We start from the raw sequence: 15,316 nt of genomic DNA on the forward strand, positions 1-15,316 counted from the left end.
GTGAAAGGGAAATTCGTCTTAAATGGGAATGTACCTAACAGAGCTTCAAATTTCGTGAAGTAAAACCGACAGAACTAGAAGAATTAGGCAAATCCACAAGTAGAGTTGGATTTCTCCACTCCTCTTGGTAATTGATGAGACAAAAAAAATCAGGAAGGACACAGAAGACTTGAGTAAGATTATCAATCGACTTGAGCTAATTGCCACGCATACAGAATACCAACAGCCCTTCTTAAGCACTGGCACAAACATTCACCAGCACAGGCCATGGGCTGGGCCATAAGACGACAAGTACAGCCTGACCTGTGGTGGCGCAGTGGATAAAAGCATTGACCTGGAATGCTGAGGTTGCTGGTTCAAAACCGTGGGCTTGCCTGGTCAAGGCACATAGGGGAGTTGATGCTTCCTGCTCCTCCCCACTTCTCTCTCTCTTTCTCTAAAAATGAATAAAAATCTAAAAAAAAAGAAAGAGAGAGACAAGTACAATAATAAGTTTTAAAAGATTTGAAATACACAAAGCATGAGTTCCAACCAACACAGAATTAAACTAGAAATCAGGAACAGAAACTTATATGGAAAAATCCCACTATCTGGATGTGAAACACCTGTCAAAATGTGACACGATTCAGCTTTCAAAAGGATCACTAACACTGCTGAATGGAGAATAAAGAGAAACAAGGGAACGCAGCAAGACCTTCTGAGAGGCACTTACAGTTGTCCAGACGAGTGATGATGGTGTCACAGACCCGTGCTAGCGGTGGAGGCAAGAAGTGTGTGAATGGTTAAGGTTTACTGATGGATGGGATGTTGGGATGAGAGGATAAAGAATGACACCAAGATTGTTGGCTTGTTGCAAAACTAATGAGGGTTTAGTTTCCATTTGTAAGATGAGCATTAGGAGGGTAAGGATTTGAGGGGGAAAGAGTAGTTTTAGACTTGCAAAAATTAAGGTGCTTACTAACACATCTGAGGATCTAAGTCAAATAGGCAGTTGGAATCTGGTGATCCTGGGAGAAACGTGGACTCTATATTTTTGGATTCTATGTTAGACTTCATGGGCTCAAGAGACTGAGTGCAGAGAGAGTAGGACCAGAGCTGAACCTTGGGGGATTTCAAGATTAGAGGTTAGAATGGGAAGCCAGTGAACTAAAGAAGCGGGGTCCTGAACAATGGCAAGTGTGCTAGAAGAGGGATCACCAAGTGCCAGCACGGGTTTGCAACTACCCTCTGCCGAGTGGTGGGCTGGGCCGGGGCCGGGCTGGGAGCGGAGGAGCAAGGCAGGGGGCGCCAAGGTACAGGGCTGAGTTTATGGTCAGGGTTGCACGACTCGGAGATTATACTAAAACTGGTAAATTGTACCATTTAACGGGTGGTATGTGAATTTTCTCTCAAAGGTCTTAAAAATTGCCCACTGGAGTTAGCACATGGCGGTCACTTCTGAGCTTGAGTAAAGCAGATTTCAGGTGGAGTGACTGCAGCGAAGGCCCGATGAGAAGAGGAACTGCAGCACAGCTACAGAGAGGGGAGTAAATGTTTATTTGCTGTGAGGAATGATCTAGTAGAGAAGCAGATGTCAGTGGTGCGAGAGGAGGAGAAGGACAAGTCCAGCCCCACGCTGCCTCACGCACAGCTGTGCAGTCTCAGGGCGCGAGCACAGGGCTGTCCTCAGAGTCACCACCAGGCGGGCAGGGCTGTGGGTCCGCACGAGGCAGGAGGGGAAATGGCTGCTGGCGGCAGTTCTAATTGCTTCAGTTTATTCCATTTTTAGGGAAGCAGATGAGTTGGGAGAAATAAAGTAGAATTACTGGGCAGTCCTGGGCCCACCTGAGACTGTGATCCTGAGGTTAAAGAACAGTCAGGACTGTGTTCTCAGTCAGCTGTGGCGGTACAAGCACACAGCACGTGGAGCTGGGCCAGCCCGGGCCGGGCACACCCACAGCTGCATTCAGGGAAGAAACAGAACGTGGGACACACTGTATATTGCTGAACACCAATATGCCACTTTATTATTTGGATTTTTTTCCCACATACCTGTCAATGTTTTTACACAATGAGGAAAATCAACCAGCAGTGGAAACAACTGAGCAGACCAGCTGATAATTCTGTACCCTCTTAACACATCAATTCTTACTTGGTAGAAATATCTTTAATTTGATTCAGTCTCACGGCTGTTCTTAAAATCGGTGTCGAGATTGTCACATCTTTAAATATAGATATAATTGCCAGAAGTACATAATTTTATATATATACATATATATGTATATATATACACACACACACATAGAGAAAAATACAAGACTAATTATCCACAATATTGAATGTACACACTAGTGTAACTAATGCAACTTCTGAGGACAGTTAAGGGGCACAAGAAACTGTTTAGAGCAAGTAAGTAGTTTGGTCCAATATTATCTTAATGTAATGGTTATTTGCTCCCTCCCTTTTATATGACAACATACTATGACATACAACACATGCACAATCATTCACTTATAAACACGAGTAAGACACCACTCAGACTAACATTTGTACACCCAGAGGGTCAACCAACCACACACAACTAATAAGGCTATAATACAGCGATGCAGCATAAATGGTCAACACTGCTGATCCTAAAGTGAGCACCATATATACATTGGAATATAAAAAAAAACCATTGAAAACTGAATACACATGGGTTAAAAGGTGCCATTCCAAGGCTATACATAATCACAGAAAAAAGTATTTACATTACTTGGAAAACAGCTGCAACAAAGAGTTTATTGCCAATGCCCTTTATAAATTTCTCTCCTACGTTTAATACAGATGTTACGCTCACTATCTATGTGAACCACACATCTTATTTCTGGCCCTTTATAAGATCCCTGCTCAAGAATTTCAAGCAAATATGTTCTATGGCTTCACCCACACATCTATTCTCGTAGCTTTCAATTATAAATATCACAATGAACAAGAGCTATAGCTTAAAACATATCTAGCCTAGGTCTAGAAAGTAAAAAGTATTTTAAGTATCTTTACTTAGTTTAGTAAGTATACAGTGAAATTCAGAGTTCTGAGTAAAATATACGAATACTAACATAGCAAGATCAGTGTATACTTGGAGAAACCGTGACCAATGGAATGCCACCCTTTGGTGCTCTGCCCACTCCACTGACCAGGAGACCGGAGCTTCAGAGACAGGACTGGAGGCTGCTGAGTGTGGGAAGCCCCCAGGGTCAAGCCACATCCTGTCACCAATGTGGCTAAGCACTGCTTTTAAGACCCCCTCAGGGCAGAGCATAAAAAGGAGCACCTGACCCCTTCCAGAATCAGCAATCTCCTGTATCCTACAGATAAAATGTCCCGAAAGATGATTATCTGGTCAAAAGTAGTCTTTGTACAGGAACAGGTTAAAGCAGGAATTCTTTGATTATTGTTTTGGCAGGAAGGCAAAGTGGAAAACACTTCCAGCAACAAAAAAACAAAGCAGGCTTTGTGCATTTTTGTTTGCTGTATGTGTGACTTCTACCATTTTATGTGTATATTTTTGATCAGCCAATTCCCATAGCTAATTGAGCTAAAGGGTGTAAAATGGAAATAACAAGAGACAACCTAATTACTAAAATCAACACTATACATATGGTTTTTGTTTTGTTTTTTTAATTTCTGGGGTTTTGACTTTGCCAACCTCTGTGTGCACCTTTGCCTCCGTATTAGGCCCTACAGTGTCTTCTGTCTACCTGGTTCTAAAGGAAACCCTGGGCTGTGCCCACCAGAAATGAATTTACGTTGAGCATCGTTTGTTCTGTTAAATACACTCTTATCAGTAGAGTGAAGACATCGGTTCTCTTTACCACATTACAAAGTAAGATTGTCTGCTTGTAATTTACCACTACGGGGGAAGCTGTCTTAAAAATCTAAATACTTTATCTCACCTATTACAAAACAAAAATTTTTCAGTTAAATTTTAAGAGCCCAAACATTTTTACACACTGTAGCTTAAGACACACAGGTGTGGGTATGCTGAAATCACGGGTTAAGGTTCTAGTGCGGCCGCCGCCGGCTCTACTGACCTGACCCGCGGAGGGCTGCAGTGCGCGTGCGCAGGCGGCGTCGCGCCGTTATTGCTTTGGTTCTGTCTCGGACACCAGTGTCTCAGAGCAGAGTTTCTGTATCACAGGTCAGGCCAGGAATTTAGATTTTTCAACAAGGAAACAAAAGCATTTTTTGTCTCTAGGTTAAGTGCGGCACATTGAATTTCTAAGTGCTCCATTTATATTAGGTTCCAAATATACATTTTAATTTGATCCTGATCATCCACATTTAAAATTACGAATGTAAAAATGACACAGTAGACTTTTCGGCTGGAAAAGAAAAGTAGTGTCTAGCAGCAGCATGCACAGACCATGCATTGTCACGTCGCCAGGCGAACAAATGAAAAAGTAATAAATAATTGCCCGCGGTAAGAGAGTAAAACCAGAAAGGGAACAGTGAAGGGGGCCGGTCTTCACGGCTGAGCAGGACGAGCAGGAGGCGGCGAGCGCCGGGCGCAGGAGTCAGATGACGTGGCAGCAGCTGGCGGGGCTGGCGGCGCACAGCAGCCCCTCCTTAGGGTTCCGCTGGATGTTCACAGAGATGGTCTTTTCACACAGAGGTAGCTGCAGCACGTTGTTTTTCAGGTTCTTGCTCCTTATCCGTTCTAACTCAGTGCTGCTGTCCGCCACGTGGTCGGAGAAGAACTTGATGCCGCCCACCGGGGCCTGGCCCGGGTTCCCCGCGGAGCTGATGCACATCTTCCACGTGGACTTCTCCTGGACTTTGACGCTGGAGAAGGACAGGCCATGCTGAGGGTCGATAATGTACTTGGTGCCGCCGTGGAGCTGGGAGCCCAGGCACAGGCCCATGAGTTTGAGGCTCTGGACCAGCTCCCCCGCGCTGCGCGCGGCCAGCTGTGTGGAGTTGGCAGGGCCTGCGCAGCGGCGCGTGCTGCCCGAGGTGCCCCCCGGGGTGCCGCCCGAGCCCCCCGCCGGGCTGCCGCCGCCCGCGCTGTTCTCGCTGGGGCTGGCCTTGTCCGCCCCGCCGCCGCCGTTGCTCGGCTTGCTCTGGCCCCCGCCGTCGCCCTCGCTGCCCGGCGGGCCCTCGCTGCTGTCCCGACGGTGCCAGGAGTAGGTGAAGCCGCTATCTTTATCGAGCCGCCGCCGGCTCTCCGAGTCGTCGTCGCTGGTCTCCGAGCTGCTGCAGCTGGAGCCGCGGCCCTGGCTTTTCCGCCGGTGGTAGCGTTTGTGAACCGTGCCCGGGGAGGCGATGTTCATTTTCAACCTGCTCAGCTTGGGCGGCAGGTTCTCATCCATGTCGAACTCGTCGTCGGACTCCCCCTCCTCAAAGATCTGGTTCAGGACTGGGGCGCTCTTCCTGGATGTCAAGCGGTTGGTCACAGAAGGCTTCCGGCGCAAGACCACTTGTGTTGAGAGAGACATGGGCTTCTTGTCCTCCTCATCTTCCTCTTCGTCTTCTTCCACCCGGAACAGGCACTTCCGCCCACTGGCCGCAGGCTTCAGGCTGGCGGGCGGCCCCGTGGACAACGCGGGTCCCGCCAGCTCGGGGAGGTCCTCCTTCTTAGACGAGTCACAGAGGCCTTTGCTCCTATGCCCATTGAGGACGTTGTCGGCGGCCCGCGCGGGAGGCTGAGGGACAGTCGCGTGGGACAAAGGCGTGGCTGTGAGGTCATCCTCAAGGTCCTGGGGCACATCAATCTTGGTTGGCCATGACTGCCTATGTAACAGATTGGAAAAAGAAAAGCCATGTAATAATGTGCACACGTTGCTAAAGTACATTATATAAAACTTACTGGGACAAAATCTACAGACTTAACAAGAAAAAAAGAAATGGCAGCCTTGCAAATCCATTCAACATCTTGTAAACATCAGCAAGGACACCAGAAAGGCAAATGTGATTTCAAAACATGGTTCAGTCTGTGGCTTACTGGCTAAGAAAAAAACTTCATCTCATAGCAGTCAGAAATGGGGCAAAGAGCGACTCTTTTCTATACAACAGTTTATACTACACATACACACACAAAAGCACATTTTTTAAAAGCACAAGAGAGTTAGTTACCAGCAGAGCAAAACCTGAACACCACACATATTCTATTCCTTTGTGTCTCAGATGAAACCTTTGAAGGTACATTATTGCTAATAAAATCAACCTGAAATTTTCAGTCCTCCAGTTAGTATAGGGTAGTGTAAAAGTCTGGTATTTACAAAAATAAATGGAAATAGTTAAATGGATTTAAACGTGAGAATTCTGGAGAGAAGAGTCAGTGTACACAGGCATATATAATAAGTCTCTTCTTCACCAATTAAAAAAATGCAATAAGCAAAATATAAGTGCATCTATTTTAAATGCTCACACAAAAGTACTAGATAGCAGCCCTGGCCGGTTGGCTCAGTGGTAGAGCGTCGGCCTAGCGTGCGGAGGACCCGGGTTCGATTCCCGGCCAGGGCACACAGGAGAAGCGCCCATTTGCTTCTCCACCCCTCTGCCGCGCTTTCCTCTCTGTCTCTCTCTTCCCCTCCCGCAGCCAAGGCTCCATTGGAGCAAAGATGGCCCGGGCGCTGGGGATGGCTCTGTGGCCTCTGCCCCAGGCGCTAGAGTGGCTCTGGTCGCAATATGGCGATGCCCAGGATGGGCAGAGCATCGCCCCCTGGTGGGCAGAGCGTCGCCCCTGGTGGGCGTGCCGGGTGGATCCCGGTCGGGCGCATGCGGGAGTCTGTCTGACTGTCTCTCCCTGTTTCCAGCTTCAGAAAAATGAAAAAAAAAAAAAAAAAAGTACTAGATAGCAAAACCCACTATTATTTAAATTTTGATTTTATTCCCCAATCTGGAGTCACCCAAGTAACAAGAACACTGGTAGCCAAAGAAAAAGACTATTGAAAATGAGGTCTCTGGCTGTTTTGAATAAACATATTGAAATTCTCAGCTGTCCTCTCTGCCCAGGGGACTGTCCTCTCTGCCCAGACACATTTAAAAGAGCCACTTCCACACTATGACATTTTCATTTCACACCAATTATGTTATCCTGGAAGTAAAATCCAATTAAATCTGTAGCTTGATAAAACTCGTAGGAATTCATAACAGACATCTTCCCTCCAAACTCAGCGCCTTATCATAGTCTCTCGAGGATGGGGTGGGTCCATGTGCTAATGTCACTGTTGCTAGTTCATAGAGGCTGCATGTTCAGTAGTATTTTTGAGGTCAAGCAGTGTCTCTGGACGAGTCCTCTGTCTTCCAACAAAGCCGTACCAACTGCCAGGGGAGCTACCCAGTGCTTTCAGCTGAGAGCCACCCCACACAGTGCCCTGCCAGCACCAGGGTGGGGACACCATGCGGGGGGCGAGGGCTGATAGTCCATTTGAGAAGGATGGGGAGGGGCACAGATGTGAGGAAGGCTCCTCTCCCTCCCCGCCCCCAGAAACAAGACCGGCAAGGGCTACAGCTGTGGTGGTCTCTAGCAGCCCCTCTGAACCAATGGCTCGCATTTACACGAGTTAATCAAATTGTTAAGCAGCTCACATATACTGAGCACGTGTCAGAGCCCAACACACCTTGTGAGAAAAGTGTGGCTTACTATATAACACAGGAGGCTGCCAACAAGAACTACTGCGTAAGTCACACTGCGAGTGCAGGTCACATGACTGAGTGCTCACTATAGCCAGCACTGCCCACAGCCGGACAGGGATTAATTCATTAGTCCCACAATTCCCTGAGGTAGGTGCCATTATCCCCTCTCTACATATGAAGAAATCTGAAACACAGAGAGGGCAAGTCACCTGCCTAAGGTCACACAGGCTTGAAGACAGTGACATCTAGGTTAGGTTTCATGGTCACTAACCCGCAGGGCAGTGCCTTCTTTCTGCAGCCTATGAAGTCCCCAAATGAATGCCTGTTGACTGGATGGGACCGCGTGGGCCTCAGTGGCTCTCACTTCCCGTCTCCCTCTGAGAGGAAGCGGGCACTGAGCCTCCCTGTAATGATGTCAGCTCCCCAGGGGCCTTCAAGGCCTTCCGACAGACGGACCCGTTTCCATCCCACACAGACAAGAACCAGGGAATGTTCCCACCCTGTAGCGGGCTCTCCCTGCCCAGCCCTCCCTGCGGAATAACCACGCTGGTTTAAACACCAGACCCGTTTCCATCCCACACGGACAAGAACCAGGGAGTGTTCCCACCCTGTAGCGGGCTCTCCCTGCCCAGCCCTCCCTGCGGAATAACCACGCTGGTTTCAACACCCGTCTCCTGACTCGGCACAGTTTCTGCACCCAGGTCACTGGCCACAAGGCTTCCTCAGCAACAGAACCAAGTTAGGCCCAGGGATTGGACACTGAAGTCACAGTGACATAAAGAGCAGGCACGTACGCAGACGTCCAGCAGTGGACCCCGGCCGCAGGAGGGAGAGGCCTTCACCGTCTCCACTCCGAGTCCCCAGGAGGGTGAGAGGAAAACTGGGGACGGCTCTGACACTGCACGGCTACTGCTGGCCTTGAAATTGCTAGAAGGAAGGCCAATTTAACTTGGTTATTATCTGAACACCTTTAGATTGAGCTCTGTGCTGTCTCACTGAACAGAAAACAGCTCAAATCCAAATATTCCCTTCTCTGAAAGGCTGGGGTGGCTCCCCCTTAGGGGCCTGCCGTGGGGGGACACTCTGAGGTTGTGCCTTCCCAGTGGAGGGTCGGCTCAGGACCAGACTGACCCCCACCCCTCATACTCTCCTGGTCGGTCTCGTGCCCGACCCTGGCTCCCTGGGCCCAGTCCTCTTCCAAGCAGGTACAGACTGTGTGCCCAGTGTCATTATTATCATTACAGAAGAATCATCTGGGACGCAAAGCTCCTGAACTGAGTTTCCAGTTCAGACTCCTAACCTTCACTCCTTAGCCACCAGGGCTGTCTTCTCTCTTCTCTGTCGCTCCAGCCCAAGCAACAACCTACACGTGCAAGATGATGGCAAGTAGTTTAAGATCCAATGGCTTTCTTCCTTTTATAAATAATAATTACATATTCACACACATATAGTCACATATAGCTGGGTATATGAGTCGAGAATTATTCAGAACTGGGAGCATCTTTGGTTTTGAATCACTACAGTTCCGTGGGTTACTTTGTCTGGATATTGAATTCTAATTAAATTTCAAAATGATGGCATAAATATAACCCTCCTATGCTTTGATTATAAATGGAAAGCTACCATGGCAGAAGGAACAGAATCTGGGGAGGTGGCATGAGAGAAGGGGGGACAGGGAGGGGAGGGAAGGCACGAGGGCAGTGGTGGTGGGGACAGTCCCCGCGGCAACAGCAAGCACAGGGACCCGGGCTGGAGCACCGCACTCGTGTGCCCTCCCCACGCCCCAGAGGTGGTCAGGGCACAGAGCACGGGGCTGAGTCAGAGTTCAGTGACCCCCCGAGGTCAGGCAGCCCATAAATCAGCTGTCAAATCCCTGAAATCCTCAGATGACACCATGGCCCAGAAATGCCCTGTAATTCTTTTAAATTATTTGAAATAATTGAGGAAAATCTGGACTTGTTCCTGGAATATAAAATTAAAGAAAAGAATACATTAACACACGTCAGACCTAGAAGAGCTGGATGAAAATAACCGGCAGGCAGCCCGGCTTGAGACTGCACCTCTCCCAACGTGAGCTCCGGCCGGGCCGGCAGGCCGGCAGGCAGCCCGGCTCGAGACTGCACCTCTCCCAACGTGAGCTCCGGCCGGGCCGGCAGGCCGGCAGGCAGCCCGGCTCGAGACTGCACCTCTCCCAACGTGAGCTCCGGCCGGGCCGGCAGGCCAGCAGGCAGCCCGGCTTGAGACTGCACCTCTCCCAACGTGAGCTCCGGCCGGGCCGGCAGGCCGGCAGGCAGCCCGGCTTGAGACTGCACCTCTCCCAACGTGAGCTCCGGCCGGGCCGGCAGGCCAGCAGGCAGCCCGGCTTGAGACTGCACCTCTCCCAACGTGAGCTCCGGCCGGGCCGGCAGGCCAGCAGGCCGGCAGCCCCGCGCCCAGGGCGGGCGGCGTCCCAGTGACAGAGGACCCAAGACCCCACGCGTGGCCTCTCCGGTGAGGCCACCATCACCGTTCACGTGCTCTCGCCCTAGAGTTAGGAAGCGTTACACAAACAAACAAAAATCATTATTTCAAAACGTTAACTTACTAAAATCAGTGAAGATTTTTTCTCACCTAAACTGGGCCTTGATGTTGCTGGGGCTGGCGGACCGGGTCTGGATCTCCTTCTCCTGCTTCTCCCTCAGGATCCGCTCCGCCAGCAGGAAGTACGTGGCCGTGATGTGGTTGTACCTGTTGGTCTCCAGGGCTCTGGGGAAAGCAGGGACAGGGACCTCATCAGCAGACTTCTCATAAGCAGAACTAACTTTTAAAAAAGTACCAGCCAAAATAAAAAGTACCAGCCAATGAAATCCAATGAAATGGAATCTTTAAAATTATGAAAGATCATAAACAAGAAAAAAATAACTAGTATTTAGATCACTCTTGAAATTCTAGAAAACAACTGCATAGAAATATTCAGTTAGTAAGAAAAAGCCACAGTGCTGACGGCAGCGAGAGGTCAGCTTTAGATGCGTGAACGGCAGTAACGGGGCTTCTGGGAACGTCCACAGCCAGCACTGTCCCTGATGTCCCAGTGTGACTCTCAGTAAGCTGACTTACTGCTTCCACCGGGACTAGGAACTGAGTTACAGGAATGTACACTGAAACACTAACACCACGGACAGAGAGCAGGGAAGTTTTCACTTCTACACTTCCCGCATTTATTGGAATTTCAGACATTAATGAATGATGGAACTGGGAACCTGTCCTGAGCTTCCTCTTGGTCAGTGGATCATCTGTCCATTTCAGAAGCAATGCTCTGGGTACCGAGTCCAGTGGCCCGGCCCACGGCCCACAGCGCACACCCCTGCCTGCTCTGCGAGAATAGCACGAGAGTGCAACAGAGGGGCCACAGGCCCCGGAACACACAACTAAGCCTTTCTGGAATTTCTGTAGTTAGTGAAAATACACAAGGAACACTTAGGAAAGAAGCAATATGGGGATCACCTGTCACAACATGTATGGGGGCCACAGCTTAACTGGGGCACGGAGGCTGAGGCTAAGACTCCCACGTCAGAGCCCAAAGTGAGCCAACAAGCGTGCGTCCCCCGCAGCGGTGGCGAGGCTCACACAGGGCGCGCAGGAAGACTGAGGCCACCCGGGAGCCGGGCTCGGGCTCCACTGCCGCCTCGCTCAGGCGCGGGCTCCTAGTGGACGGGCACGTGAGACCTCCTGAACCATACGATGACAGCACCTTTATTCTGGATTTACACCTGAATATACGCGAGTTCAACAGCTCTGTGACACCACAGCAGGGATTTATTTAAACCACGGGTCCCCAAACTACGGCCCGTAGGCCGCATGCGGCCCCAAGGCCATTTATCCGCCCCCGCCACACTTCCGGAAGGGGCACCTCTTTCACTGGTGGTCAGTGAGAGGAGCATAGTTCCCATTGAAATACTGGTCAGTTTGCTGATTTAAATTTACTTGTTCTTTATTTTAAATATTGTATTTGTTCCCGTTTTGTTTTTTTAAAATAAGATATGTGCAGTGTGCATAGGAATTTGTTCATAGTTTTTTTATAGTCGGGCCCTCCAACAGTCTGAGGGACAGTGAACTGGCCCCCTGTGTAAAAAGTTTGGGGACCCCTGATTTAAGCTAAGAACATCAAGCCAATTCAGGGAGACAAAATAGCCTTGATCCACGTGAAAATGCATCCACACATTCCTAAAGTGTCCTTGGCAAGACACTCTTTCCATGATATCCAATTGTTTCAACGGGTTAAAGACCTCTGGACTCTTCACTTGTGGAAATGCTTCATGTTTTTAGAGACCCGGAAATGAATCATTGTTAAACAAAGCAACTACATCTTTATGCTATCCTTGATTCCAAACTCCTGAGGTTATTATTAAAAAGTTAGGTGATTTCCAAACTTCTTAGGTTATGAAATCCTTCTTTGGCATTAAAGGACTTAATTAACAACGTGTGTATCTTATGAGTTCCAGATTGTGGCAGCAGGGGCTCTTAAGGACCAGATAATAAATATTCTACACTTTGCGAACCGTGTGGTCTCTCTGTAAATACCCTGACATCGTAGCACGCTGCAGCACGGACAGAACACACAGGAATGGGCGTGTCTGTGGTCCTCACAAACTTCACTTACATAACTGTGTGAGCAGCCAACCTGACTGGGGAAACTGAGGCTCACCGCGTTCTCCCTGCTCACGGTGGGAACTAGATGGGGGCCCAGGAATGGGGCGATACTACTGTGGACAAGGTGCGTACTGGGCGACAAAGCAGGCTGTTCCAACCCACCCCGGCAGGAAGAGGGAAAGGCCACAGTGCTCGGTGACATGCCCCTTGGCGTGTCACTAGTACAAAAATAAAAACAAAAAACAACAAAACCTGTAAGCCAGGCCCTGGGCCAGGAACTCTAGAGATAAATGGCACGCCCCTGCCAACTGGGATCTCTACCCATGACGCAGTGTCCACGGGCCCTGGCAAGTACAGAGAGAGCCCGTGCCAAGAACCCCAAATGCGGCCCATCCAGGGAAGTGTGACATACTCGACGATGGCGTCCCGGTCCGCTATGTCCCCGAGCACCATGCGCTGGATGATGCTGTTGTGCTCCTCCTCCGACAGGTTCTTGTAGGACACCAGGGGGATGTTGTACTTGGTGGCCGGGGAAGGGTCCACTCCCTGAAGCCAAGGGTGGTTCTCAATCTCCTCTAAAGAGGCCCTTCTCTTGGGATCTCTCTGGAGCATCCGTGTGATCAGGCTGAAGAGGGAAGTAAGTCCGTTGTTAAAACAAAGGTAGTTCTTTGAAAAAGACTAATAAAATAATAAACCTCAGGCAAGATTGCTCAAGACAAAAATAAGAGAAGGCAAAAAGTGTCAATATTGGAATGAAAAAGGAAACACCCCCACTGATCTATAGACTTCAAAAATATAATTAGAGGTATAAATACTTGAGTCCAATGCATTTGAAAATTTAGATAAAAATGAATGAGTTCCTTGTAATATACAACTTAGCAAAACTGACACAGGATAAAGTAGAAAACAGGTCCTATGATTATTAAAAAGAATTCCTCTTGAAAAAAATAAAAATAAATACTTCCTCTAGTAGGAGACAGAGAAGGTTCTAAGACAGTAGAACCACTGCAATCTTAAGCTGGATAACAGGTACAGAGCTGTTCACTTGATCACAGACACATTTTAAACATTCCTGTGAAGAATATATTTCAATATAAAAATAAGTTGAAGTTTTAGTTTTTCAGTAGGGACTGTGGAAATACTTCCTGACTCCCAAGCATTTAACATGCACACAACACATGCCCTGCTCCCTGGGGTCGAGAGTTATCACAGGGCATAAGCATTACCATCGTCAATATTCGCATCAAGTGCTTCCGATGTGCTGTGAGCCAAAAGGCTTATACACATTAATTCATTTCATTTTCACAGTAACTCTAAAAGCTAGGTTTTATCATTCTCACATCACTAGTAAGGGGAGAAGCCAGTATTTAAATGCAGACAGTTTGACTACCGAAGTTCTTAACGACCCACCACAAGGCCTAAGATGGGGCTCTACTTGAAGAAAAGGTTCTTCAAGCTATCAGATCTTTCACTCTCTGTTCTTTCCAATTACAGCTGACACTTATCATTATATTAGTTTGAGGTGCACAGCGCAGTGATTCAACATTTCTATAAACCCAAAGTTATCCCCCCCGACAAGTCCAGTACCCACCTGGCACCATACACAGTCAGCAGCTGACAGGAGAAACTCTAACCACTGTGACCACAACAAGATCCTTTAAGTAGTAGCTATACTCTCAGCTGAGCTCCTTGTAAAATATCAACTGATCCAACAGTTCTTTTATTCTACTGTAGTTCTCACCACACATCTCACAGTACGTACTGTGTAGCGCTTTAGATTCCAAAGAATCAACTTGAGTGTGCTTTTGGTTGCCAACTTCCCACAGTCGCATAAACCAAAACAGAGCTCTTCAGTCACCGGAGGAGGGGTGTGAATAAAACGATGAGACACACCATGTAAACCCGAAAGCGGTGTGTCGATGGTCTGTTTCAGCAAAGAAAATGCCCTACCTCTTCTCTGGCACTTAAAACAATTCTGGGGGACTGTGCTTTTAGCTGATGCGAACAGAGAGAGGCGGTTCTCGTGCTGATATCTCATTCCAGGGAAAGGAACCCCACTCCTGGAGACCGAAGCAGCATGAGTTTTTTTAGAAACAGGCATATTTAAGAAAGAAAGCAATACATCTTAATATTAAATTTCAAATCATATTCTGGGGTTAACTCCCCCAAACACACTTAACAAGAGCAGAAATATTAAGTTCAGAACGAAAGCGACCCCCGGTGCCCACACCCTTTACTTACTCCTTACACTCTTTGGACACATGGGCGGGTACCGTGTACTTGCAGTCCATGATCATCGTCAGCGTCTCGCTGTCGTTGGCCTCCTGAAAGGGCGGCTGCCCGCACACCAGCATGAAGAGGATCACTCCCAGACTCCAGATGTCTGCAAAGTCAAGATGCACTGTTAAATGCCGGACTGGCCGGAACACCCACGATGCCCGAGTAAAAGTAGATGATAAGAGTATCCCATTCTGAACAGCTGAAAGCATTTACATCTTAAAGTAGAAAGATCTAGAGAAGAAAAGTGAAGACCGAATAAGGCAGAGACGATGTCTGTCTTGTTCACTGCTTCCATATTCACTACGGCCCAAGCAAGTGCCAGGCACGCTGTGAATGGTCAATAAATGTTGAATGAAGAGATAAATTAATTCATTTGTTAATGGCAGGAATGTCAGCTGGAAAGTACCTATCAAGGTCTCCAAACCCATAAGGCATGCCCAGCTGTTTCCCCATCACATTATACATGGGAGATAAAACTGAGAGCTTAATACTCTGAGACACGAAAAGATCACAATTATCACAGTTGTTCTTTGCCTGAATCCTGGTGAGATAACCAGATCATGTAACTCATGATCAGTTTACAGACGAGAAAATTAAAGCGTGAAGCAGAGAGAAATACTCCTGGCTATCAATGAGGAAGAAGACTGGTTATCTATTATTTGAGAGGCCAGAACTAGGACAAACGGTATAAGTAACCAGAAGGCACATTTTGGTTTAATTAACAGTAGGACCTACTGACTGCAGCTGTTAAAACGCTGGGAAAGGTAGTGAGTTTCCCGTCACTGTAAGTACCCCAGAAAAGGCTGGG

At 48.2% G+C, this 15,316-nt stretch overlaps 1 protein-coding gene across 7 annotated transcripts in view; it reads right to left on the reverse strand.

The window, feature by feature from the left end:
• Window positions 1-1,978: 1,978 nt before the first annotated feature.
• Window positions 1,979-15,316, reverse strand: part of SNRK (SNF related kinase) — a 43,651-nt gene continuing 30,313 nt past the window's right edge. For all 7 annotated transcript variants that reach the window (XM_066352078.1, XM_066352085.1, XM_066352079.1 and 4 more), the window contains 4 exons: window positions 14,470-14,611; window positions 12,641-12,853; window positions 10,210-10,344; window positions 1,979-5,751 (listed from right to left, as the gene is read on the reverse strand). In XM_066352078.1, coding sequence (XP_066208175.1) covers window positions 4,536-5,751; window positions 10,210-10,344; window positions 12,641-12,853; window positions 14,470-14,611 — 1,706 coding nt within the window. In that variant the 3' untranslated portion in view covers window positions 1,979-4,535. The remainder of the gene's footprint in view (window positions 5,752-10,209; window positions 10,345-12,640; window positions 12,854-14,469; window positions 14,612-15,316) is intronic.

The sequence above is a fragment of the Saccopteryx leptura genome, chromosome 10 (assembly GCF_036850995.1).
Source record: "Saccopteryx leptura isolate mSacLep1 chromosome 10, mSacLep1_pri_phased_curated, whole genome shotgun sequence".
NCBI lineage: Eukaryota > Metazoa > Chordata > Mammalia > Chiroptera > Emballonuridae > Saccopteryx > Saccopteryx leptura.